The following is a 26,849-nucleotide window of genomic DNA, read 5'->3' on the forward strand; positions in this document are numbered from 1 at the left end:
TATACACTATTAGAAAGCCCTCATATACACTATTAGAACGCTCTCATATACACTATTAGAAAGCTCTCATATACACTACTAGAACGCTCTCATACACGCTAGTAGAAAGCTCTCATACACACTACTAGAACGCTCTCATATACACAACTAGAACGCTCTCATACACACTACTAGAACGCTCTCATATACACTACTAGAAAGCTTTCATACATACTACTGAAAAGCTATTAGCGGATTTCAGTTGAAACAGGAGGTGTTTCAGTGAAACAGGAAGGACCGTCATTACACCGGAAGTTGTTTTAAACGGAGGTCATTCTGGCTAGCTCCGTACATTTTGTGCTATCTCCGGCCAAAATTGTATCAAATAAAATTATTGATTCATGCTCAGCTATCCGCTAAACAACTCACAGAAGCATGGGCATTACTCGACTTTATTTTTTATGTTTTTGCTTCAACAGAGATCCTTTTCCGGTGTTGTGCGAAATTCTGTTCCCATGTGAAAATCTGTTCCACCTGTGTCGGGAGCGCGCCCCGCATTGCAGCCAGATAAGCGGATCTGATCATTTCCCAGGCCTTTCGGATCATTTCTTGGTTAAAAAAAAAGTCGTAAAATTATACAAGGTTGAGACATTTAGTTTAATCAGCCGCTGTTGTTTACAAAATTGTAAAATAAAAAAAATAAATGCGGTTTTCTTATGCTGTTTTGTGTTGTTATTTTAAACGCCAAGAGAATCAGTCTCTTTCCAAGTTTTTTCACTTCAGCCTGACAGAAATAAAAGTCAAGTCACCAAATACCAAATTTGTATTTATAATTTTTTATTACTGATATAAGATGATGGGAAGTGCCTGATAGCAGTTCCATAATATGGAAACAAATTAATTTAGCTGCAAATCTTAAACTGTGTTTATTCCTCTCTTCATCAACAACAAACAATCTGGATTCGGTGATATTTGAGCAATGTTTGCCTAAATTAAAGGAGGGGGACCATATATTTTAGCTTTCTAATAGTGTGTTTGAGAGCTTTCTAGTAGTGTATATGAGAGCGTTCTAGTAGTGTGTATGAGAGCTTTCTAGTAGTGTATATGAGAGCGTTCTAGTAGTGTATATGAGAGCTTTCTAATAGTGTATATGAGAGCGTTCTAATAGTGTATATGAGAGCTTTCTAATAGTGTATATGAGAGCGTTCTAATAGTGTATATGAGAGCTTTCTAATAGTGTATATGAGAGCGTTCTAATAGTGTATATGAGAGCATTCTAGCAGTGTATATGAGAGCTTTCTTGTAGTGTATATGAGAGCTTTCTAATAGTGTATATGAGAGCGTTCTAGTAGTGTATATGAGAGTGTTCTAGTAGTGTATATGAGAGCGTTCTAGTAGTGTATATGAGAGCTTTCTTGTAGTGTATATGAGAGCTTTCTAATAGTGTATATGAGAGCGTTCTAATAGTGTATATGAGAGCTTTCTAATAGTGTATATGAGAGCGTTCTAATAGTGTATATGAGAGCATTCTAGCAGTGTATATGAGAGCTTTCTTGTAGTGTATATGAGAGCTTTCTAATAGTGTATATGAGAGCGTTCTAGTAGTGTATATGAGAGTGTTCTAGTAGTGTATATGAGAGCATTCTAGTAGTGTATATGAGAGCTTTTTAATAGTGTATATGAAAGCTTTCTAGTAGTGTGTATGAAAGGTAAAGCTTTTCACCAGTTTATATGAACAGTTCTTACTACTTTGTATGAGAGCTTTTGAGTAGATTATATAAGAGGTAAATGTTTTCACTAGTTTATGTGAGAGCTTTTTACTAGTGTTTGTGTGAGGTTTTCAGTATATTATATGGAAGAGTGTAATTTAATATGTGTATATGCAAGTTAATTCTGATTTATGTCCCTGGGGGCACCTCATAGTAATCATTTCTACCTGCTCCATGTTTTAAAATTCTGCAGCCATCCAAGAGTGCTTGTGGCCAAATAAGAGGCCGATTAGGTATTGATTATATGTCTGTACATATCACATCAATTAGGGTTGCAAATCAACAACGATCTGTTCATTAACCCTTCTCTTTTTCTTAAGTTCTTTCCTCATGTTTAAAAGAAGAAACCACGGTTTTTCTTCCTTTGGTCTTAAATGCCTTTTGTTTGATTAGCTTTTTTTTGTTTGGTTTGTTTGGAATCAACCAACATAAAATCTGAGCATTATGTAACCAAAACAACAAAATACCAACAACAGGATAAAGGTCACCTGCTTTGAATTTGTTTGTTGCTTAATGTGGAAATGAAACTATGAACAGAAATAACTTAATTTACACATAATAATGTAAACTTAAATAAAAAAACCTAGTCTTGACACATCCTAGTCACATCCAGTGCGTGCTGTGCTCAAACATTATCAACTGTTAATTGGCCAATGTAAGAAGGTTTGCCACGTTGCTTAAAAAATACTGTTATCTGGATATTCTTGAATCAATACATTTTTTTTAAGATGAACAGTTAATCAATTAGAAAATATAAATAAGTTTAATTCATGCTGTAACTCTATGATACCCCCATTTTGTTCATATATACCCACCTGTTAAATAATACTGGGTTTTTTTCTACCCAGAGGTGTAAGTTTTATATGGACACCCGCCGGATACCCAGGACTCGTCTCCCTCACCATCCTATTTATATTTGAAATAAGTTTACCGGTTGCTCCAATGTTTCCTCTCAGAGGTCCTTCAGTGGCAGCGTGGCAACCTCCATCTCTTAGATCCACAGAGATCTAAAGGTCAGAACATTGGTAATGCACAACTCACTGCACAGTATGTGATCCAGGTCAGCCTCCCGACAGCAGATAGACTCTCTCACTATTGGCATTGGTGAACAGCAGCTACAAAAGGTAGCATTGCCAACCCGCCTCGCCCCAAACACATGAACCGGTGTCAGATTTTACAACCATTGAGTGTCCAGATAGCTACTTCTACCTGCAACCTGTGACGTAATATCAGTCTCCGCGTTTCCTAAGGTAGAGCAGATCATCGGCAAGCCCGGATAGTCAGGCTCCACAGCCCCCTTTTTTCTCCCTCCTGCAGCTTGAGACACACACCGAATGAGCTCTGAAGCCTAAGCAATGTGATTAAGACCCTTGAGTGTCCTTTCAGCTTCGTCTTTCATCATGCCAAATTTCTTAAGGGTGTTATAATTTTGAGGTATCATGGGTATTACCAGTCTATTCAACTGGAAGCTACAGAGCGAAACCAACCACCTGTGATGTCACCACTTATAGTACCTCAACATCCTTGCCAAAAAGGCAAGGCTAAAGGGTCATAAGGCTAAAGGGTGTGTCCCCACTTTTAGAACCACTTCCCTGAAGAGATTAGGGGTGTACATTCTACGCAGATTCACTGTTTATACGCAATGCATATTTTTCAGGCAATAGGGAAACACAACATAGGGCGTTTGAAAAACGAAAGAGGACATGCATCTTAACAAATAATGTATTCTGAACTTGAAAAGTCGACGTCTGTCCAACGTGAAAGAGAAAATTGTCACTGATTTATGTGGCCGTTTTGAATATTTATTCATGATGCTACAAAGTTTAGGACTATAGCTAATACGGTAGATATACTCTGCTTCTAAATAACTTATGATTCTGCTTTATTTTAGGCTGTGATGTGGTGCAGAGGTGCCGTGGTGATGATGCAGTACAGCGTAATGGCCAACAACTACTGGCTGCTGGTGGAAGGCATCTACCTGCACAGCCTGCTTGTCATCACTGTTTTCAGCGAAAAGAAATACTTCCACATTTACTTGGCCATCGGCTGGGGTCAGAACCCAAACAGTTACACAAACAGTAACACAGGAAAATTTTAATAAGAAAAATTTTTGATTTTCTATTTCTTGAAAGTTTATCAGAGAAATTAACTTCATTCAATGAACAGCCTGAATAAAGAAAAGAGTAGTGTTTTATAAAATCTTCTGGAACAACTGAACTGAATGCCCGAAATGACAACCCAGAGTCATAACATAAGATAATCATCATGTATCAGTCATTACTCTAACCAATGCTTCTATATCATGCTCTCTGAAGCCTTCCAAAGTAACCTAAAAGACCTAAAACATGTATATGATGATAGACATATGCATATGATGAAGTATAACCTTTCCCAGTATAATTAATCTGTTATGAAATATTATTTTTTTCCTGGTTGTATTTTTCTAACCCAGAAAAAAGACACATGCTTTTACTGTGGTGTGGCTTCTCCCTTTGCCCATACATGACCTCACCCTAAAGTGGCTACATCATCAGTGTCACATCACTTCTGGTAATTAGGCTCCTCTTTAGGAAGGCTGAACAAAGTCCAAGACCCCTCAAAAGGAACAGTTGCTGTCACTGAGCAGATTAGGCGTGCAGTAGAGACTGACACGGGAGTGGATTTTCACTCCTGTCCCGTCCCACTCCCACAGAAAAAAATGGTGTCCCGTCCTGATCCCGGGCCAGAGTAGAAATCTAAATCCTGTCCCGTCCCACTCCTGGTGAAATTACTCCCACTCCCATCCCGCTCCCATTCAGAATGACTCCCGCTCCTGCACCGCTCCCATTCTTGTTGTTTTAGAGCGCGGGTGAAAAACTCAGAGCGGAAGTTACTATTGGTTTGCTCCCGCTCCCGTCTGCTCCCGTTAATGTTTAATCCTGTACCGTCCCAATCCCGTGACCCGTGGGATTCCCGAAAAAATGTCAGTCTCTAGCATGCAGCTAAGGAGCTAAAAAGGGCAATTTCTCTCAAGTTTGAGCAGAATTATATCTGTTCAAACTTGTTTTTTGTTTGTTTTTTACTTGCAGATGTGGCACAGTCAGAGTAGGTGCCTCATGAAGGGGGAAGGTAATCACCATTTAACCTCCTACTTTTTTTGGAGAGGGGAGGCTGCTCAGAAAGCTGAGTTCACAAGGATTACCCAGACATGCATGAATCAGGCGAAATAGCACTTTTTGTATGATCTCAATGAAGGACTAGAAATTGAATACTTTTAGAAGCTTAAAAAATGTGAATTTTGCATATAAAAAAAGAGCACAATTGCTTTTAATTTACTATACTTCTTAACTTGAATGCATCAATAGACTTTTGGCTGTTTCACATTGGAAAATCAGAATTTAATTTAAACACTCTTGAAAGAGCTGCCCATTTCAAATGTTCTCCAGCAAGTATTTGAATATTTGATGTTCTGGCATTAAAAGTATAGTTTATAAGTGTAAAAGTACTGCAGACCAATCTTTATCTCGATACCACTGTCAAACGTGGGGGTGCAGGTTGGTTGAAGACCCAAATGCAGAGATGAGGGAGGCAGAGATGACTTATTGCAGGTTTAATGAAGTCAAAAGGGCGATATTAGTGATTGAAGGGAGCTAGGGGAAAGGACACCGGCACAAAGGGGGCCACAGACAATAACTCAAAAGATACAAAACTGCATAAATATAACACAAAATGGAAATTAATAAACAAGAAAACACAGAATAACATAAATCCAAGTGGAACTGAAAACTTTAAAGGAAAGTCAAGTAGAAGTCCACAAGGGGATAATCATAACAACCACACTTTCACAGGCTTGGTTTTATCCTAATCTCAGCTCCATTTTTTTCTTTTTTTTTTTTTCTTGATCTCAAAGAAGCTACACTTTGGATTATTTATTAAGATCACAACTTTTTTTTTTTTTTTTTTTTTTTTTACTGGAGCTCAGTCTGGAATATCTGGCTTAGTTAAAATGTAACAAAATCATGTTTTGTTTGAAAAGCTGAATAGTGCCACCCGCCTATTAAGGGGACATGATGTTGAAATAAGAGATTGACAAAAAAAGAGAGAAATACATTTCCTAGAGCAAATATACAGGTATGGATGTTTTTCAGTACTTGCAAAAAAAAAAAGAAAAAGAAAAAACGCATAATGTATTAAGTCTTCTCCTTTATCGGTCCCTTCCATCCAATCTGCCTGCAGCTAATAACATATCAGGTATCATTTAGCTGAATGTGGAAATTGTCTGTGTTGTTTAACCTGTTAACTTCTTGTCAGGTTTACTACATAGCTGCATTAGGCGAGAGTCTGCTTACGTTCACATTTTACCTTCATCTAAATGTAGCAGTGCACCTTACCGGAAAAATCAGACACACTCTGAAGTGTCCTAACAGCTGCTAAAAAAACAGAGTGACAGTGAGATCAAGAAGCGGTAAATAGCATGCAACTCATAAAAGTAGCATATCGGCGTCATCAAACACCCTATAAAGAAATCGAATGTTGTATTCTGGTTTTATTCATAGGGTTTAATTTTTTTTGGAGTTATGAAAATAAACATATATGTATGTTGCAGTTTTAACAGTTTGTGCATATGAGCTAGAGAACACAGCAAGCATTCATTTGATCCAAATCTTTGCTATAGTTGTTTCTACATCCTGTTACTAATATTATGATAAGTAGTTAATAGCAGATGAAACTTGGTCAGCATCAGCCTTGTTCTAGCGTTCTTTGGTTGCAAACAGCAGATGCTTAGCTCCACCTGTTATATCAATGTAACGTCTAAACTTTAAGACAAACTAAATGCTGCACATAAAAAGCCTTTAGTGTTAAAGACGGAAAAAGGGTCACCACTTTGTTTAGTTGTGTTTCAAAAAAAAAAAAGGATCACTTCTTTCCAACCACTTTTACCCGTGAAAATTCATATAACATATACAGTATTCTGGTTTTATTAGTAAGCCAGTTTCATCTGGTGGCATATTTCACTGTTATACCACTTTGAAACAGGAACCTAGAACCTGTTTTTTACTTAAATATCGTGAAATGGTTCAGTCAGTATGTTTACTTTTACCAGTTTTTTTGTTTTACACATGTATCTGTATTTTCACTTGAATGATGTTAGTTTTTCTGACACCTCTGAGCCCACCTGCACAACCGCTTAGCCTGAAGCCCTTTTGCAGGTTAGCTTACTAGTGAGCTGCCACAGGGAGATCCTTTAGGTTTGCTGTAACCATAGCATAATAATCGCCCATAGGAAGACGTTACTTGGATATAACCTAACGGAATATCTTCAGAATGGCTCCAAAAGACACAAAATTTATATGGGTGAGTAGAACATGATGTAATAAAGTAAAATCAAGGACCCAATGTAAAAAAAAGGCGTTCGCTAGGGGTGTCAACAATAATCGATTCAGCGATGCATTGCAATGCGGGGCATGCACGATTCAGCATCGATGCGGCAACGTGCCATAATCGATTATGTCACTGTTTATTTTGGCCTCAAATGGACAAGTTGTGAAGTGTCAATTACTTCCGAGGGCATACCAACAACAATCAAGATGGCTGAGGCGGAGGGAGATGACCGCGATAGACTTAGACTTAGACTTAGACTTCTTTATTTGTCATTTTGTATGCACAGGGTGCATACAGAACGAAATTGCGTTACATACAGCTTATGAACGTTGCATTGATATTTCACAATGGCACGAGTTATAGAAAAATACAAAAAGTGCAGCAGTGGTCAAAGTGTGAACAGTGCAGAGGATAAGAGACAGTGTGCAAGTTGCAGTGGTTCAGTGCAAAATGGCATTTGTGCAAAAAATGCGTTATTGAAAAATACAATGAGATGAACAATTTAAAGGGCTAAAAGTTAAAAGTTCAGCAGCATTTGATGCCCGATGCCCGATAATGTGCAAGACGGGTAGGCCTAATTAAACACGCACCAAAAGCTTGGAAAGCGGATATCTGGGCACATTTCGGATTTTACGAAGTCAATGGGATTTTGATGCATCGCAATGCATTGTAGAATCGAATTGAATCGAATCGTTACCTGGTGAATCGTAATCGAATCGAATCGTGAGGGCTGTGCCAATGCACACCCCTAGCGTTCGCCTTTAATAACTGTCTAGGGTAAATACTCAGAGAGTGAGAGGTAAAAGGAAAGGCAATAAGGAGAGAAATGACAACAGTCAATTTAGGCAGAGACTAAGCCTTATACAATCTACCCCTTCTTTCTCAGTCAGTTTACTGAAACATTGGCAACTAAACATCAGTTAACCTACTTATGTTAACTGATGTAAGGATACAGCCCTCCAATGAGTCAGTACTCATTATTTTTGACAGAAAATGTTATTACTTTCTTTAGACAGAGTATCCCACAGCTGAATTTCATAAACAGAAATAAATCATTACATTAGGTTAACTGTGACTCTGTTATATTTTTATATTCAAACAGTATTATTTTACTTAATGCTTTTACACCTTAAATGAAATGTATTTTCATTATTTTATAAGGTCATGTGTACTAAAGCAGTAATTAGAACGGTTCATACTGTAATTAGTTCTCCAGCTTTTTTTTTTTTTAACTCACTAATCATTAATAGTGTGTAGCTTATTTATAATTAACTTTTTTCCTGACCCTAAACTCTGGATAATCCCACAGAAGAAGAAGTGTAATGAACTCTTGTCTTGTTATTAACAAATTCTTTGGGTAGCTACATTATTATTATATAACTGGTCTTCTTTGACGTGCTGTCAGATGAGTTAATTGACAGAAGCCTTTATCATATAATTGGGATTAATTTTATCATATATTCTCTACAAGGCAGGAAATGCCAAATTATTAAAATGTTAATGAAATAATTTATTGTTAAGGGAAACAGACACTTGTCTAGAAGAAATGTCTCTCTGATCAAACGCTGCAGTAGAGACACCAAAACCGATTAGATCTGCGATCTGATTATGTGCTAATTAACTCTAAGTTTAAGTAAACCAAGAGGGAAGGAAAAATCTGAAATTAAATCTCCAAAAGGTTTCGTTTACTTCTCCTAGACAGCTATGAGATATGTGACACCAAAATGAGACTAAGGTTTATTTGTCCTAAACGTACTAAAGCTCAATTTAGTCTCCTTTCAGTTTTCAGAAAAGTTCTCAGCAAGATCAAATATATTGTGAGACTTTCTCTACTTTTGTGTCTCCTTGTGATCTGATTCAGAGAAATCTGAGAGCTCTCTCTATGAACTGAGTAACTCTCATCCCAGCTTCAGTTCATGCTCTGACAGAGCAAAGGAAGAGCTCTCCATTAACACTTCTTTCAAGCTTTAGAAAAGTTCTCAACAAGCTCTAATATCATTCTCAGAGTTTCTCAACTTTTGTGTCTCATTGTGATCCGATTTAGAGAAATCAGAGAGCTCTCTCTATGAACTCAGTCTACTCTAGTCACATCTTTAATATCCTTTTTGGAAAGTATTTAACCCAAAATTCCTAGAATTAACTTCAAATTCAAAACATTATGTGACTCTGAAACACAAATAGAATAATTAGATTTTGCTGTAAAACAAATGTCAGAAGGCAAATCACCTCATCAAGATGGTTTGACTTCCAATTTTTATAAGCTTTTCTGGAAAGACTTAAAATACTTATTAAAATCCGTAAAAGAGTGTATTGAAAAAGATTATTTAATGCCATCTATGAAACATGGAGTAATTACATAATTACCTAAACCAGGAAAGGATAAAAGTATATTGATAATCTGAGGCTAAAAACTTTAATGAATGTAGATTACAAATTATTCACCCTTATTTTTTCCATTCAATTTAAAACTGCTTTGGGACAGATGGGTGAAAGCCATTTAGGATTCATTAAGGATTGGTCTATCCACAACAATATTAGGTTTTTTTCTTCACTCAATAAACTATTATTTATTTATTAAAGATAAAAGCTTACAATTAAATCCTTAAAGTATCTTTGCTTTTGATTAATTGTAAGTGATTAATTATAATGTATAAGGATATTAATAGTTCAGTCTCCCACCCTCTGAAGGAACAACCAAGACTTGGAGCGCAATGATGAATTCGAAAGGTTTGCCCAAGCTCTCCTTTATTATTTATTTTAGCTGTTATTGGTTGTTTTTCTTAAAAATGGGAAGATCTTAAATTTTCAAGTACAAAGTTGATAAACACTGGATTTGTTTTGGATTCTTTTTTTATTGTTGTTTTTGCAAATAAACCTAAACCAGATATTTTACTCCATAACTACAAAAACATGAAAGAAGCTGTCTTGAGCAAAGCTATCTTCATTAATATTTAGAAAGTTCTCATACAAAGACAGATAAATAAATAATAATAAAAAAGATTAGGCATACCTCAGAATAGAAGAAAGTAAACAAGGTCAGCTGAGAGATGTATTTGCAGTCAAAGGTTTGACATCAATTTATGTTTAGTCTGGTAAAAACTTCCAAAGCTAGAGTTTGATGCAATCTAGGATGTTTATTTCACTAATGCTGTATGTAAATGACAAGTCGAAAAAGTTAACAAAGTAATAATTTTGTTCTTTAGTGTTTAGATTTTATAGCCTCTTTAATAATAAAACAATATTTCCACATTTATATTCAGGAATTTACACCCAACATACACTACGACAACACTCCAACATCAAAACTGCACTTTCAAAGGTGTTTGGGTAGAAATATGTATTTTCAGGCTTCAGTTCAGCATCCATTAGTGTTACAGAGATATTATTTAGTTCTATGACTTTATTTCTGTGCTTTAGGAACTACTATTTTAAAGATTGTAATGTTAATTGGGTAACATATTTTAACTGGTTAATTGGAACATCATTATTTACTCCTTTAGACGCTTGAGTGTAGTTATAGTTTTTAAGTAAGATAAAAAAATATATTTTTTGCATTGAAATTGGATCTTACAAAGTTTCCATATAATGGATTGCTGATATTTTTAAATGGTAAATGTCTCTGTAAAAAAAAAGCTAAAAAAGATGACCTTGCTGTTTTATAGGTGCACCTCTCATATTTGTGTTGCCATGGATCACAGTGAAATATCTCTATGAGAATGAGGAGTAAGTACACGTGATGTGAAGATATTTTGATGTTAAGCTTTCAGTGACAGATGGTTATTAATTCTGTAGAGGATGAAATGTTTGCAGATTCACCACAAACTGCACTGTAATATGTTCATGTGTTTATACCTAGGTGCTGGGAGAGGAATATTAACATGGGATATTGGTGGATTATCCGTTCTCCCATATTGTTTGCTTATCTGGTAGGTTGTTGTTTTTTTCTCACTTTGTCTCTCTGTTTGTTGTACCTACTCCCCTTTACCAGCTTAAACAAGAACATCTACTAAAATCAATATTGAAAATCTCTGATGGAGGTTATGTAAAATGCACTACACTACCTAGAGTTAGAAGTCTTTCCTGTCATATTCAAATTTGAATAATGTAAGTGTTTCAACATAGCTGCTTTGTTGGCACATTTGTTTCAATGCTATTCGGTAATTTAGATTTTAATTTAAAAACTGTCACTTTATTTTCCAAGTTCTTAAAGCAGTTCACACCAAATGTGAATGACGCAACCAGAACAAGGGATTTATATGCTTTTCTTATGTAGAGGCACCCCCAGGAATGAAACGATATAAAGGAGGCATTTCTAGCAATGCAAACGATGTGATTTGTAATTAATACAAACCAAATTTCAAAATCTAACATTATCTGTTGATTTGGCTCACATCAACCAGTCAGGGACTGAATGTAATCTGGATGTAGGGTGAGTTCAGGGAAAACTACGCTATTTTAATCAAATCAGTAGGATGAAGTTAGGAATGCTCTTTGGAGGTTATTGTTCAATTTAAAAATAGCCTTTTTTATTAAGCCTTTAGAAGGACTCCTATCTAAGTTCCACTGCACCCCCTCTGTGTTTTAGTTGACACTCCCCCAAAGCAGAATAACAGTTTTGATTACTGGTCAGACAGAAGCACCATGGGAGGTGACCCTGATCCAGCTTTGTTCCTGAGCTCCCTGAAGAGTGAGCTTCCCTGGAGGATCTGATGGACTCCAGGATGCCGGGGTAGTTATTTGGCTTCAATAATAAATGAAGGACTGTGACTCACTCAGTAAAATCAAGGTCCTCCATGTTGAAACAGGCAAACAGCAGATACAATATCCTCCTATTTGATGATGCAGTGAAGCTGGCCTTAATGATAAAATGTGAAGCGAGTAACAGCAGTCAAAAATTTCCAAGCGCGTACTGTATGGCTGCAGCCTAAAGAGACGTCACATGTCATCGCACTCATCTCATGGTGGTCGACTGGTGAACTTAAGCCGTGCCCCATGTGCTTATCTTTAAAATACTCCCTATATATTATCATAACTTGTCCTATTTTGGACTTTGACTTAGAAAAACTTTATTGTCATTTTGTATACACACTGTATACAAAACAAAACTGCTTTGCTTCCTGCTTAATGAACATTACCATTTATAAAGTGCAGCAGTGATCTGAACGAAAACTGTAGGAGAAAGGAAACCAATTTAATGCTGCAAAAGTGGAAAGGTTTAGTGTGAGCAAAATGAATCTGGTGAAAAATGCAGTGGAGCATTGAGTTTTGTTCTGTTTAAAAGGATTATAAAAGATTTAGCCACATGGGTACAGTAGTGCAGAATAATGATGCAAGTGTGATGCAGAGTCCAGTTTAGTTAACAGTCTTATGGCAGCTGGGAAAAAGTTGTTCTAGAACCTTCTGGTCCTGCAGCGAATGCTGTGAAGCCTCTTCCCAGAGGGCAGCATGGAGAAAAGTTGTTTAAGTCTGAGTCCATGTTGGGGGTGTGAACGGTCACTGATGATCTTACAGGCTAAGGACATGCAGCGCTGGGATGAAATGTCCTAAATGGAGGGAAGAGAATCCCTGATTGTCCGCTCTGCTGTCCTCACCACTCTCCTGATGTTCTTCCAGTCTGAGGCGCTGCAGCATCCACACCACACACTGAGACAGCTGGTCACAACGCTCTTTAAGGATGCTTCTGTGAAAGGTCATGAGAAGCCAAGTTGGGGGCTGCTCTGAATGCATCTTTCATGTTAGAGTAAACCAAGTCTAGATTCTTCTGTCCCCTAGTTGCAAAGTCCACATGTTTGTTAAAATGAGGGAGAACGGTCTTCAAATTTGCCTGGTTAAAATCCCCAGCAAGAATGAAAACGCCATCTGTGTGTGCAGATTGAAGCTCAGAGATAGCCTGGTAAAAAACATTTATGACCTCTGTTGTATTAGCGCTGGGAGGCACATACACAGCATTGATGCTAACAAAAGTAAACTCCCAAAGCAGATGGAAAGGTCTGCAGTTAACAGTCAAGAGCTCAATGTCGGTAGAGCAGAAGCTGGCGAGTAGAAGCTAGGATGATGAAATGTCTGGTCTTAATCGCTTTTTTACTCTTTTATCATGTAGCCAGTTACAATGAAAAGATGACCGCAGGAGTGATGTTTCAAGAGAATATTTCATGTCAACTTCAATATTAGGTTTGGGAACGAGGGATATTGGGTTTAGGTATTAGTCCTGAAGTTAGAGTTAGATGGAGAAACTGGTGAGGAGAATCCTTACCAGCCTCTCCTTCAGCCAAAATATATGACGGCTCCAAGAACATGTGGTCCTTATATTACCTTACATTTTATTACCCAGAAACAGGACAAGTAATGGCTACATGTTATTCACATTGTATTTTTATAAATTTTTTTAAATGTTGCAAACATTAATTACAAATTAGGTTCATTTTCACCTGCTGGTTTGGAGGAAAATAACTAGACCATCAAAACTTTATTTTACATGGCTATTCTTATTTATTTTATTTAACTGGGTAAATGTCAACTAGTTTTAGCAAAGTTATATGCTGCCTAGAGGATCGTCTAGTTGGCATTTTAAAAAGGGTATATTTTGATTACCAAACAATCTGTTTACTGTTTACAACAACAAAACCCATGTCTATTTGACACAATGACTCATCCCTCCATTTATGATGCAGAAACTGAATCATGACATTACTGACAGTATATGCAGGAAAAATAGTGGAAAGGCCGTCTATGGAAAAAAATATATGTCAGACACCTGTTAGTTTTCTGAGATTAAATCTTCCCTTTAAGATTCATAAACTCTTAACAGCAATTAAGCAATTGAAGGGACTACTGTGTAAACATGATCACACAATCCATATGCTACTGTATGGATATAAGACTGTATGACGTAATGTGAAACTTTATGTAAAGCATTTACATCAAACTTTTAACAATGTTTTACAAATACCTACTTTTCAAAAATAATTCCCAACAAATATTAATATGATAGTTCACATTATTCAAAACTTTTAAATGTTTATGTTATGATAATACAGTTTAAACCTGCTTTTGTAAAGATTTAGTTTACATAATGCTAACTCCTCTAAAAACAGTTTGTGATCTGCATTTTTATTTAACTTAATCGTAAATGATAAGAACCAATACAGATTTAACATAACATGAACCCAGTAGGACCAGCCTCGGAGTAAAATAGTCAATTTCTTCCCATGTCTTCTTAAAACATCCCTAGTGCTGCTCCACTGCTGAAATACACACATTCATATATTTGGATGCTTTACCTGTAAGTACCCAAGCATTGACCTACGACATATCTGTTACTAAATTTGGGGCTCCTATAAACATGAGTTTTCTTAATCAAGTTTAAGCAACAATTCAATCTGGAAGACTCTTCTCAGCCTCACCTGGAGACCTGCTTGATCGATCAAGCTTCAATCAACATCGGGACCACACCTCCTCCGAAGCTAATCATTTTTGAAGATCCCCTTCATTTACCTACTAGCCTAGCTTCCCTCCTTTACACCAGTGAACTTTCACCCACCTCTGTCACCCTTAGGCTTATTCCACCACCAGTGTCCGAGCCCCGGTGGGAAGACAATTGTAATCTTTTTCCAAGGTCAGTCATCCAAACGGATGTGGATTCACAGCATCAGAGTTGTCTGCCGGGGCCCGAGCGCCAAATAATTTCTTTCTTTCATGTCAATAAAAATTTTCTAATCGTAGTTTTTCTCTGAGTCTTTTCAGCTGTTTTCAGAAAAGTTCCTTCTCTTGATCACCATATGTAGGTCTCACATTAACAACTTTCATGGCAGAGATATAAAAAAAAGTTTGCCTTCTTAAAAATCTAAGCTTTACATTAATTTTACTGTCTGCTAATTGACCCCTTTTGCTTTGTTAATGACTGTCTCATCTTAGTTTGAATATGTTATTTTCTAAATATTTTTTTGCCTTTCATAATTTTTCAGATTAACTTCTTTATCTTCATCCGAATAATTAAAATCCTGATGTCTAAACTTAGAGCACACCAAATGCGATACACTGACTACAAATTCAGGTAAGATAATTACCTTCTTGTAAAAAAAACAAATTAATCAATAATGGTACAAAGGAAGAAAATTTTACAATTGTTGAACAAATAAGGAAGAAGAAGACAGTATGTAGACACAGTAATTCCCAAAGCATTACTTTGGACCCAATTGTTAAGTTAATTTGAGATGTGTTAAATGATTTTCCTAGTCAAAATACAGCAGTTACTGATGCTGTGTGGTTCAAACTTTCTCAAAAGGTGGACTTTTCTATCTACACAAATGGAGATTGTTTACTTTTGCTACAGTGCAGGGTTACCACTTCTTTTCAGGAGTCCTAGAGATGTACTGTAACTTCCAGGTTCTTGATTAAAAGTAACAGAATGTTGCTTTAAGAATGTGTTACCACCTCAGGTCTTACGGACAAAAAGCAGCTCTGGTAGAGAGTCATGATTGTTTTGGACAGACTCTGAACTTAAGGTGGATTTTTGTGGTAGCAGGATGCTCGACTCAATTGTCATAGTGAAGCTTTTTAGTCCTCTTTTAGCTTATCCTCTTAGTTTATATTTATTTTTAATTTGTAACATAGGTTTTGAATTTTTGTTTCCAAAGTAATATTCCTGTCAAAATGGCTGACTATTACTTTGGCTACCTTAGTAGAAATATTTCATTGAATTACAGTAAGAGCAGCTCTCTGCTTGCTGAATCCCCACAGAGACAGAGATTCTTAATCTCTTTAGGGATTTTAATGAAAGCAAACATAACTCCCCTGATTAAAGAGTGGTTGAATTATGTTACATTAATTTATCCTGGTCTCAGACCCCAGGTTGAAACCAAAAAAAAAAAAAAAATGCATTAGGTAAAAAGGTTTTGCAAAACTTTGTTTTTAAAGAAGATACTTTTAAGGAACCCCACTGTTGGGTCATTACAGTTAAAGTTGCGTGTTTCATATCTTGTTTGTAAAGCTTGTTTAATTTATTTTTTAAAAAGCAACTTGGCCTACAATTTTCATTTTAGACAAAAAAAATCTGCTGAGAAAATCTATTTAGACAGTTAAGTTTAAGCAAGGGCTGATTGTTTTGGTATGTGTCATACTTAAAGGTCTTCATCTTTTTCTTCTTCTTTGGCAGGCTGGCAAAATCCACACTGACTCTCATCCCACTGCTTGGCATTCACGCTATCCTCTTCACCTTCGTCATTGATGAGTCTGTCCCAAAAGGCTCCATGCTTCGCCTTATTCGCCTCTTCTGTGACCTTCTGTTTAACTCCTTCCAGGTCTGAAAATTGGTCCCACATACAACATTTTTTTTTAACAAATGCAATATTTTAACATTGTCATTTCCATGTACATTATCCGTCCTTGTTATTTTTTTCTCTAAAGCAGGCTAGGCTAAAATAATACAACAGGTTTCAGCTTTGTATCTGTACCAACCAGTAATCCACTAAACAGGCATTGCAGTTGCCCATTAAGTTAATAAAAATGACCACAAAAACGATTTATCTTAAAGGATCGTACTTTGTTTACGTTTTATGACAAACAGTATTTAAAGTTGGAATAAGCCTTTTACTTTGCTACAGTTTTCTTTTTTTTATCACACTAAGCCTTTACATTTTAAACTCACGTTTACAATTGTCACTATGTCTTTTAGTGTATAAGAGGATTTTAACAATTAACTATGTAATATCCATAGTGGGTTATATAAAATTTTCAAGTGACTTTGTTTCACAGGCAAACACCCCTTGCCAGTCTGTAGTTATGACTGTAATAGTTGGGGTCTAATGTTCCTAAACTGATGTTCTATAGCTGATTAATTCTTGATTAACTTACCTAAACAAAATGGCTCCTCATTAAGGTTTGGTTGAATGAAGTTAGGAGTGAGTTATCGTGTGGAATAAGACAGATGGTTGCAGTGGTCACAGTACACTGAAAAAAGTGCCTTTTTGTGCAGTAAACTGTATTAGGGTATTTGTCATAATTTCTACTCTGTATTTTAAGATTCAGTAAAAACTAGAGTTTCTGAAGTAAAATTAAACCTATTTGTAATGCATTTATTTTTTTAGAAAAGAGTACATTTACACAAACTTTACTCTAAAAATGTTGCATATTTTTAGCGTGCTGTAGCTCACAGCAGGACTGATTCTGTTCCGAGTCCAGATGTTACAGGATTACACACAGAATCTAGATTTTGTTTCATTAATGTTAATTAATTGAAATCTTAAAAGTTTACTAGTCTGGATGACTAGTTTAAATGTTGAAATTTCACTGTTTCAGTGTGTAGGGTTTTTTTATCGCATATTTAAAGGAGAAGTTCGGTTTTTAACACTTTTAGCCCATTTTCTGTAGTGTCCAGGATGAAATCGAATGATCGACACCAAAATTTTGACAATTGGTCCTGTCTCTGCTTTTTGGCTCATTTAGAATCCACCCCTGGCTGCTTTAGAATGGCTTCCATAGAGCATGTCCGATAATGTCCTTAAAACAACCTTAAACGTTCTTTTTTTTAAATATGCTACTCACCGGGTCGTCAGCGCTGTTCAATGACGTTCCAAAAAAAGTTTTGTAAAGAAAAAACGTTCCTGTAGTGTTTTATTTAGCATTTTGTAAATCCCATTGAGTTCTGTTGGAATAGTCAATATTCCCCTGCCACTGGAAACGGAAATGGGGCCTGTTTACACAGTTGTAGTCTTTTCGCTTCACTCTGTGTACTCCGACATCGAGAATCAAGAATCCACCTTTCGTATTCCATTTTCAGAGTTTTTTAAAGTGTTTAACAGAGACGTTAGCACCTCGACGTCGGAGTACACAGAGTGAAGCGAAAAGACTACAACTGTGTAAACAGGCCCCATTTCCGTTTCCGGTGGCAGGGGAATATTGACTATTCCTACAGAACTCAATGGGATTTACAAAATGCTAAATAAAACACTACAGGAACGTTTTTTCTTCACGAAACTTTTTTTGGAACGTCATTGAACAGCGCTGACGACCCGGTGAGTAGCATATTTAAAAAAAAGAACGTTTAAGGTTGTTTTAAGGACATTATCGGACATGCTCTATGGAAGCCATTCTAAAGCAGCCAGGGGTGATTCTAAATGAGCCAAAAAGCAGAGACAGGACCAATTGTCAAAATTTTGGGGTCGATCATTCGATTTCATCCTGGACACTACAGAAAATGGGCTAAAAGTGTTAAAAACCGAACTTCTCCTTTAAGTAGTGACTATATTACCAGATCTGTGTTGGATATGGTGCATATGAAATACTTTTTGTTTATTTGTTGTTTACAAGTCATACCAACCTTATCTTCTTTTCGGTACAAATCCTAATGCAGAACAATATAATTAATTTTTACTATTAATTATATATTTGTACATGCTTTTTTTTTATTTAAATAAAAACATACATCATCTTTACACCCCTGCTCAAAGTTTAAGTGGCTGTTTCCATACTGACCCTCTCCCAGAACTTGTTTTGAGCATGTTTGTGTAAGTGAAATATTCTTGATTTAACATACTGTATATTTCTGTAACGAATGTTGAAACTGTCAGTTTCAGAGTGTTGTAAATTTTGGTTGCATATTTGGAAGTTAGCCGGTTAGAGGGCTGCTTCATGGGGCAGTGGGTAGGACTGCTGCCTTGCATCAAAAAGGTTACGGGTTTGATTCTCGGCAATGGGTCTATCTGCATGTAGTTTACATGTTCTCCCTGTGCATGCATGGGTTCTCTCCGGGTATTCCGGCTTCCTTCTACAGTCCAAAAACATGACTGTAAGGTTATTTGGCTTCTCTAAGTTCTCCTTAGGTGTGAGTGTGTGAATGATTGTCCTGTTTCTCTATGTGTTGCCTTAAAATTTTCAGCAAAATGCTATTTGTGCTTATAAAAAACAAGTACACTTTAAATTTAACTTACAACTTGGATGTATCTTCTCAACTGTTATGTCTTATGGAAAGTAAAATTCACTTGATACTGGCAAGTGAATGTTACTTGATATTGCAGCATTCAATTTTACTTAAATCATTTGTGTGCAAATCGAATATATTTTTGAAGTGAATCTTATGAGTAGGTTTTTGTTCAGTGTAGCAGATTGGGAAAGGATTTGCAATGTGCATCTTAGCGATTTCTTTTTATTTGTTTAATTTCATATAGAACTGTATTTGTTAAAGGAAAATGTCCAACTTTCATTTTTAGGGCCTGCTGGTTGCCATCCTATATTGCTTTGTCAACAAAGAGGTAAGATGCTTTTTCGTTCTTATTAGAGAAACTTTACTTTGGTATTTGCCATTGATACTATCCTTTATACCTACATACAGGTAACCTTTTTTGCGAAAGTCACTGCTATATTTTGTACTTAGTTTAGGACATCTAAAACATATTTCATGTTGATCTTGAAAGTGGAGGCTCAACAACAATAGCCATATACAAATCTAAGCTTTTGAATGGAGTCTTGGCAAATAGCCTACATCTAATGACATGCTTTATGTAGTTTTTAATAATCTGTGCTGCTATTTGCTTTCCTGCTCCATTTGTCGCTCAGGTGCAGTCAGAGATGGTGAAAAAGTGGAAAAGGTGGAAACAGGGAAAGGATATTTATGAGGAATACCGCCACACCCACAGCCAGACACCGCACGTGAAGAGTGGCAGTATAGTTACTGCAAACCTACCAGACCTGCAGGATAACAGTGTCAGCAACCCAAGCACTGACTCACCGCAGCTCAACCAGGCAAGCCGCCACCCACCCTGTTCAGCTGCGCCTGAGGAGAACCGCAGACTAGTTGTCTCCTACAGCAACGGGATGGGCAAAGGCAGATCTTCTAAGAGTCGAAAAGCTCGACAGTTACCCTTTACACCTCAAAGAGGTGGCACCAGGAGGTGCAGCGCAACTGAAGACATCAGTTTGGGGGATTGGGTGCAGTTCAGCGTATGTCGGGAGGACGGAGATGAAACTAGCGTCTAAAGACAGCATACCACATTTTTTTTCTTATCACTAAAACTCTCACTATTCTAAAGATCAGAACCAATATGGTCTAAGTGAGAGACATATGCAAAAACACCCATATAGATAATTATGTTTACTGCTAAAATGAGAAAAAGGAGACCATTATAATATTTCCATGCTTGATGTAATATGTATATTTGTTGGAGTGCAGGAATTATTTTTTAGCAATTAAAATTCAATGTGACTGGCCAGCATTTTCTCTAAATACATACCTTGTGGAGGACACCCCGTCCATCATTTAATCTGCTGCTGCTGCTGCTGCTGCTGCTGCTGCTGCTGCTGTCACTGTAAGGATTTATTGTGTGAAGTTGCCACTGATCACCCATCCCTATGGTACTCAGTGGCTTTATGAATATATATTGCAGCAAGAACAACTGTATATTTCGTTCTCAGGATTTATGAGAACAAGAGGACTTACGCTTTGCAATTTATGTCAAGAGTTAAATATTGTCACTATATGGGAGCCTCACTGAAGACGGGTGCTTTCATTTTCCAAAAGACTTTGTGATTGTAAAAAAGTAACAAAGCTTTGAAATAATCGATGCCAAAAAAAAAAAAAAAGTATATAAATGTAATATACATTTTGCATCAGTTAGGTTTGGCATTAAGTGAACTTTTCAAACCTTGTTTATGTTTTTGGACTAATGAAAACCTTTATTAATTTTTTAAACATTTTTGACTTGATACAAACTGAGAAAAACTAGTGAATCTAAAGTATAATGTCGCTGCTTATCTGTGATTTGCTGTTTATGCAGTACATGTGGTACTACATTCATATATGTAGTACTATATATTGCATGCATGATTTTGTGCCCAATCAGTGATATTCAGATGAAAGTTCACTCTTACCACTAAAAAACACTCCTTAAAGATGATGTATTTAGTGTATCTTTAAAAGTGAATGTAACTCTCAAGTGCTATAATTGCACAGATTTTGTTTTCATATGGCAGTAAGTATGGAGGTAGATTGGTCTCAATTTTCATAAATACGCATATGTGATTCATACATGCTCAAGACAAGATGCACACATGCACAGAATATTTTAGACAAGCACAAAAAAGTCCACCCACAAAAAGGACAATATCCACAGACGCACAGGACGATTGACACAAGCACACAAGATCCACACAGCCAAAGATTCACCAAAGTATTTCTGGTCCATAAAGATTTATTAATTAAATAACAAAGTTCCAGTGGTCTTTAAACTTCACTGTAAGGGAGTCTCAAAAATCTACACACAAATGCAGTAAGGTTTAAAAACGTATTATTGTTTATGGACCAGAAATACGTGAATCTTGTTCCGTGCATGTGTGGATCTTTTGTGCTTGCATGAATCTTCTGTGCGTCTGTGAATCTTGTCCTTTTGTGTGTGTACATTTTTTTGTGCTTGTGTGAATCGTTCTGTGCATATGTGGATCTTGTCCTGTGCATGTATTAATCACATATTTGTATTTGTGAAAATTGAGACCGATCTACATAGTATGCACCACTAAGTAAAAAAATTTGAAGAAAAGATTTTCTTGTGAAAGTTTTGCATCCAGATACATGGTAAATGGTCTGTACATTGTGATGTAAAGAACAGTAACCCATTTCTATTTGCTTATTTTATTGTGTGCAATGAGGAGGGATCATATTAAATGACAGAAACAGGATGTTCTTAAACATAAAATTATTCCTCTAATGCTGTACTATAAGCAATGAGCTAGTAAGGATTTTAAAAAAGACAGAAAAAGTTAGTGTTACATACCAAGTGTTTGTTTTTGGCGTGTATATCATAAATATTGAAAACCGTTGAGCTATATGATGGTAATTTCAGGTGGGTGAAAGTGGCAAATTAGAATATTGAGTGGATATGACTAAAAACTGAAACGGTGATATTTTTTCTATACCTTTAAAGGAAAAGTTCGGTCACATTCAGAATGCAAACTTCTGAAAGTACTTTAAGTATGACATTTTTACATGAATTTAAATAAATGATTAGTGTTTTTAATCAAGATTAATTTAATTTGAATGTGCTTTACTGGAGGCATCCATGTTTGTCAAAGAGAACTACTGCCACCTACCGGTTTGTGACATCACGGTGCTGTATTGGCTGTTGAGCAAGTCCCAGTGCTGTATCTGGTGTGTGTCACAACGCACTATTATCCACGATGGCGACGACCAGTGCACTATGCACAGCAGAGAGTAACAGATTAATGACATGCATTTTCTCTGGCCAGAAGTTCAATGGCAAATCCTCGCTCTTCAAGTTGGCAATCCACTGACGAACCTGTGGATTGGAAAGGTGAAATAACTAATTTCTTTTCCACTTTTACCCAATGTATTACAACATCCAACTGCCATGCATGTGGGCATTGTCAGTTTAACTATAGATCTGGTGAATTTCAATGGTGAAGTCCTCTGGAAATCCTAAACAATTGTTGAAGATGTGTCTAGTAGTTCCCATTGATTTTGCTTGTAAAGCGGGGAGAATGGCGCTAGGCATACTGCCACTGCCGGAAGATGTCAGGAGTGAGGTGTTACTATATTTGGGCAAAAATGGACGCTCCCGGACTTGGTGATCGCAATGAAAACTATTGTCTTTATTTTTTTACTGATTAATGCTAAATTTGTTAAATCACCACGATTGTATTAATTATAGGTATAAATACTGTAATGACCCAGTGGTTATTCTTGCTGACCGGACTTTTCTTTATTTTCCCCTTGAAACTAAGGCAAAATTGTCAAAACGTGTAATGTGTGCAAAATTGAGAAGCTTAGATAAAAAGTTTTATACAAAAACCAACTTGTGTCTCATTTTTTTCTGCGAATCCTGTGGAGATGCATTCTTTCAGCAAATAATTGCTCTGCATTCATTGTCTTTCTAAAATGCAATTCCTTTCTCAGCATACTGACAGAAAAGAGTCAACCTTTGAAGCAATCAAGGTGAAAAATGTTTTGGGTGTGTTTCGGGCCCGTATTATTTTTCCCGCTGAGTAAAATTAGCACACTGATCTATTTAAAAAAAAAAAAAAAAAGATGCTATGTCCTTGAATTTTCGGGCTGATTGTCAAACTTTAGGACGATGTATCCAGCAGCATTTGCCATTCGACTAACACATCACTTAGGGGTATGTGTTAAAATCTGTTTATTTCTTAGTTTGAAAAAAATAATAATATTTGTAATCTGCGACGATTACAAAGGCAAATTTCAGCAAGTAGAAGAATTTTATTTTTGGTCAGATTATTTAGGCTTTATTTACTGTTGTAATGTTGGCAGGACATTAGCACAATTTTTTGGCGACTGTATTTTCTCAGATAAAAACGTAATTTATGTCATGATGGGTATCTGAGCTAGCCCAAAATGCAGAACACACACGGAGGCTGGATAAAAGTTCAACAGAGTTTATTAAGGTTTCACAAAAACACACGAATATGGACTGATCTGGAACTGGTTTGGGCTGGTTCACAGAAGTCTTGACTGGGACCAGAGACAGTTGGTTAGCAGAGTTCATGAGGAGCTAAAGCATCTAGCTTCAGACTTAGCATTGCTGACCTTGATCTGAGCTTCCAGCTCTTCACTGAGAACAGCAGGGGATATCCACATAGGAAATCTTCAGGTTAACTCCACATAGGAGTCTTCAGGTTAATTCCACATAGGAATCTTCAGGTTGGCTCACCGGAGCTGATTAGCAGGTTAAGCTCCCCCAGAGCTTTAGGCTAGAGACAGGTTTCCAGTGAGGCAGCTCTCCCAGAGCTTCAGACCAGAGACAGGTTACCAGTGAGGCAGCTCTCCCAGAGCTTCAGTCCAGAGACAGGTTTCCAGTGAGGCTGCTCTCCCAGAGCTTCAGTCCAGAGACAGGTTACCAGTGAGGCAGCTCTCCCAGAGCTTCAGACCAGAGACAGGTTACCAGTGAGGCGGCTCTCCCAGAGCTTCAGGCCAGAGACAGGTTTCCAGTGAGGCAGCTCTCCCAGAGCTTCAGGCCAGAGACAGGTTTCCAGTGAGGCTGCTCTCCCAGAGCTTCAGGCCAGAGACAGGTTTCCAGTGAGGCAGCTCTCCCAGAGCTTCAGGCCAGAGACAGGTTACCAGTGAGGCAGCTCTCCCAGAGCTTCAGTCCAGAGACAGGTTTCCAGTGAGGCTGCTCTCCCAGAGCTTCAGGCCAGAGACAGGTTACCAGTGAGGCAGCTCTCCCAGAGCTTCAGGCCAGAGACAGGTTTCCAGTGAGGCAGCTCTCCCAGAGCTTCAGGCCAGAGACAGGTTACCAGTGAGGCTGCTCTCCCAGAGCTTCAGTCCAGAGACAGGTTACCAGTGAGGCAGCTCTCCCAGAGCTTCAGGCCAGAGACAGGTTTCCAGTGAGGCAGCTCACCCAGAGCTTCAGACTAGCGACAGGTTTCCTGTGAGGCACAGACAAAGGAGAGATTAGAATCTGATCTAACACTAGAGACAACTAAGATTCTTCCAGTAATAGAGGCTCAGGTTGCTAACCAAACTAAGATCAACACTGCGGCGTGGAAGCAAGGTCTGGCAGGAGCTTATAAAGGGGAGATATCCTGATGAGTAGATGCATAACAGGTGTGCTGGAAGACTCCAGCCCTAGGAGACCCACAGCGCACTCTGCTGGAGACAGAAGATAATCTCCAGATCCCAACAGTAACTCCAGTCCTGAAAGAAAACAACAAAGAGCAGAAGAGGATCCTCGGCACCCTCTGGTGGGCAAGCCTGAGGATCCCAACAATTTATGGGTCAGGCAGGATTCTTATGCAAATCTAAATTTATTTAACAATAGTGGAATAAAAAAAAAAAAAAAAAAAAACCTGATTATGGCTGAAACATACTTATTCAAATCCAACTTTGATTTTGGTTTCGCTAGTTACTATAACCAGGTATGCTAAACATAATAATTTACAGCTTTTGCTTAACATGGAAAGTAGAGGTATGGACTAAGGGCTTTCTAACCTGACTCCGCCAGATGGATTTGCTCCGCATATCCATCTGGAAACCTTCCGTTGCAGTAATTTTGGGAAGGGGCGAAAATACTGGTTAGCTGATTGGCCTATGTTGGTAATAGACGGGCCAAATAAACCAATCAGATCAACGAAGCATATGACGTACAAACGAGCAACGACGACAACACAACCACATGCCAGGCTACTCTTGCCGAAACCAGTCAGGACAAGAGCAAAAACATCTTTTCCTCTGAGAAAAGCCTCCAGAGCAGTGTTTTGCTCTTCTTTCAGTGAAGAAATACTCTGTAATTCCGATAAAACTTGCTCGATAGCCACGCTAACACTAGTGTCATCGGCTGAAGCCGCCATGTTCTTTAGACTGAACTGTCGCGCTTCTCGTTGCGTCACACCTCAACCTGCCTCAAAGCCAACGCTGATTGGACGTTCGTTTGGTGAACGGCTCCAAATTTTCTTCAACGGAGAGTCTCCAGACTGATTAGCGAGCGAAATCTTGAAAGCTCGCAAGATCAGGATGGTCTCACGAGGCTAAGGGCTTTCAGGGTTAGTCAACATTAAGCTTAGGTATTTCTACAGATTAAGCAGTCCTGTTGGGTAATTTGTTCTGTTACCAAATAAACTACTGATAAATTATGTCTGTTACGCAAAACCCCACTAATCATCGTCTTTTTCAAAGACTCTGGTCCAAAGACTATAACTTCTGTTTTGTCTGCATTCAGATACAGAAAGTTAAGAGTCGTCCAGATTTTTATGACATGCCTGTGATCTATGTACTAATGAGTTAGCCTAATCTGGATTTATAGACAGATATAGCTGAGTATCATCAGCATAACAGTGGAAATTAATCCCATGCTGTCTAATAATTCTACCAGTTGGGAGCATACATATAGTAAAGAGAATTGGTCCTAACACTGATCCCTGTGGTACTCCACAGGTAACCTTTGAGCATGAGTAAGATTTGTCATTAACGTGAACAAACTGAAACCGATCAAATAGATATGATTTAAACCAGTCTAGTGCTGTTCCTTTAATCCTAAAAAATATTCAAGTCTTTCTAAAAGATTATTATGATCAACTGTATCAAATGCAGCACTGCAATCTAACAGAACAAGTACAGATACAAGTCCATTATAACTTAACCTATTTTGAATAAAACATAAATGACCAATATTTTCTTTTGGGTAACTTACACATCATGTTTATTAAAGTTGTCTGATTATGGAAGATGTTATCTGGAGATATTACTATACAATGAATTTACTCTTGTACACTTGTTTTCGTGCAGAAGGTAAATTGTTAGCTAATATTTTATCATTATTTATCCCCACATATCCATAAAGGGCATGCATATGTATGTTTTTGTTTTTAATGACCCAGTAATCTCTTGGAAAATGTCTCCCCTTCCCCTTCCAAATGTACATTAACATGAAGAAGTAAGCACAAACAACTAAAAGCAGCTCACAGCATGGCAGGAGGAAGTCAGAAGAGAGTAATATAGCAGCTCCTAGTGCCCTGTGGTTCAGCCCTGAGGAAACCCCTGACCTACTAAGCTTATCGAGTGTTTTTAGTGCAGAACTACATTAAACTGCATTACAAATCAACATTATGGACAGAATTACTTACTCTCAACCATTAATTACACTGTCTCCATTAAGATGTGCTTGGTATTTGCTCAGGGGATTTTGTGAGAGCTCTAGGTTCTTCTCACAGCCATAAACCATGTTGGTTATTCTGCAATGCCCTTAGATGTGAGTATATGCATACATGGTCGCTTTGTCAACC

The 26,849-nt window shown here is 37.4% G+C and overlaps 1 protein-coding gene across 1 annotated transcript in view; it reads left to right on the plus strand.

Moving 5' to 3' along the window:
• gcgrb (glucagon receptor b) overlaps positions 1 to 20,378 on the plus strand; it is a 69,179-nt gene extending 48,801 nt beyond the window's left edge. Inside the window, exons 8-14 of the mRNA XM_038271766.1 lie at positions 3,640 to 3,799; positions 10,772 to 10,832; positions 10,966 to 11,035; positions 15,074 to 15,162; positions 16,264 to 16,408; positions 19,316 to 19,357; positions 19,662 to 20,378. Coding sequence (XP_038127694.1) covers positions 3,640 to 3,799; positions 10,772 to 10,832; positions 10,966 to 11,035; positions 15,074 to 15,162; positions 16,264 to 16,408; positions 19,316 to 19,357; positions 19,662 to 20,081 — 987 coding nt within the window. The 3' untranslated portion in view covers positions 20,082 to 20,378. The remainder of the gene's footprint in view (positions 1 to 3,639; positions 3,800 to 10,771; positions 10,833 to 10,965; positions 11,036 to 15,073; positions 15,163 to 16,263; positions 16,409 to 19,315; positions 19,358 to 19,661) is intronic.
• The last annotated feature ends 6,471 nt before the right edge of the window (positions 20,379 to 26,849 follow it).

This window comes from Cyprinodon tularosa, unplaced genomic scaffold (assembly GCF_016077235.1).
Source record: "Cyprinodon tularosa strain WSP-4 unplaced genomic scaffold, ASM1607723v1 ctg81, whole genome shotgun sequence".
Taxonomy (NCBI): domain Eukaryota; kingdom Metazoa; phylum Chordata; class Actinopteri; order Cyprinodontiformes; family Cyprinodontidae; genus Cyprinodon; species Cyprinodon tularosa.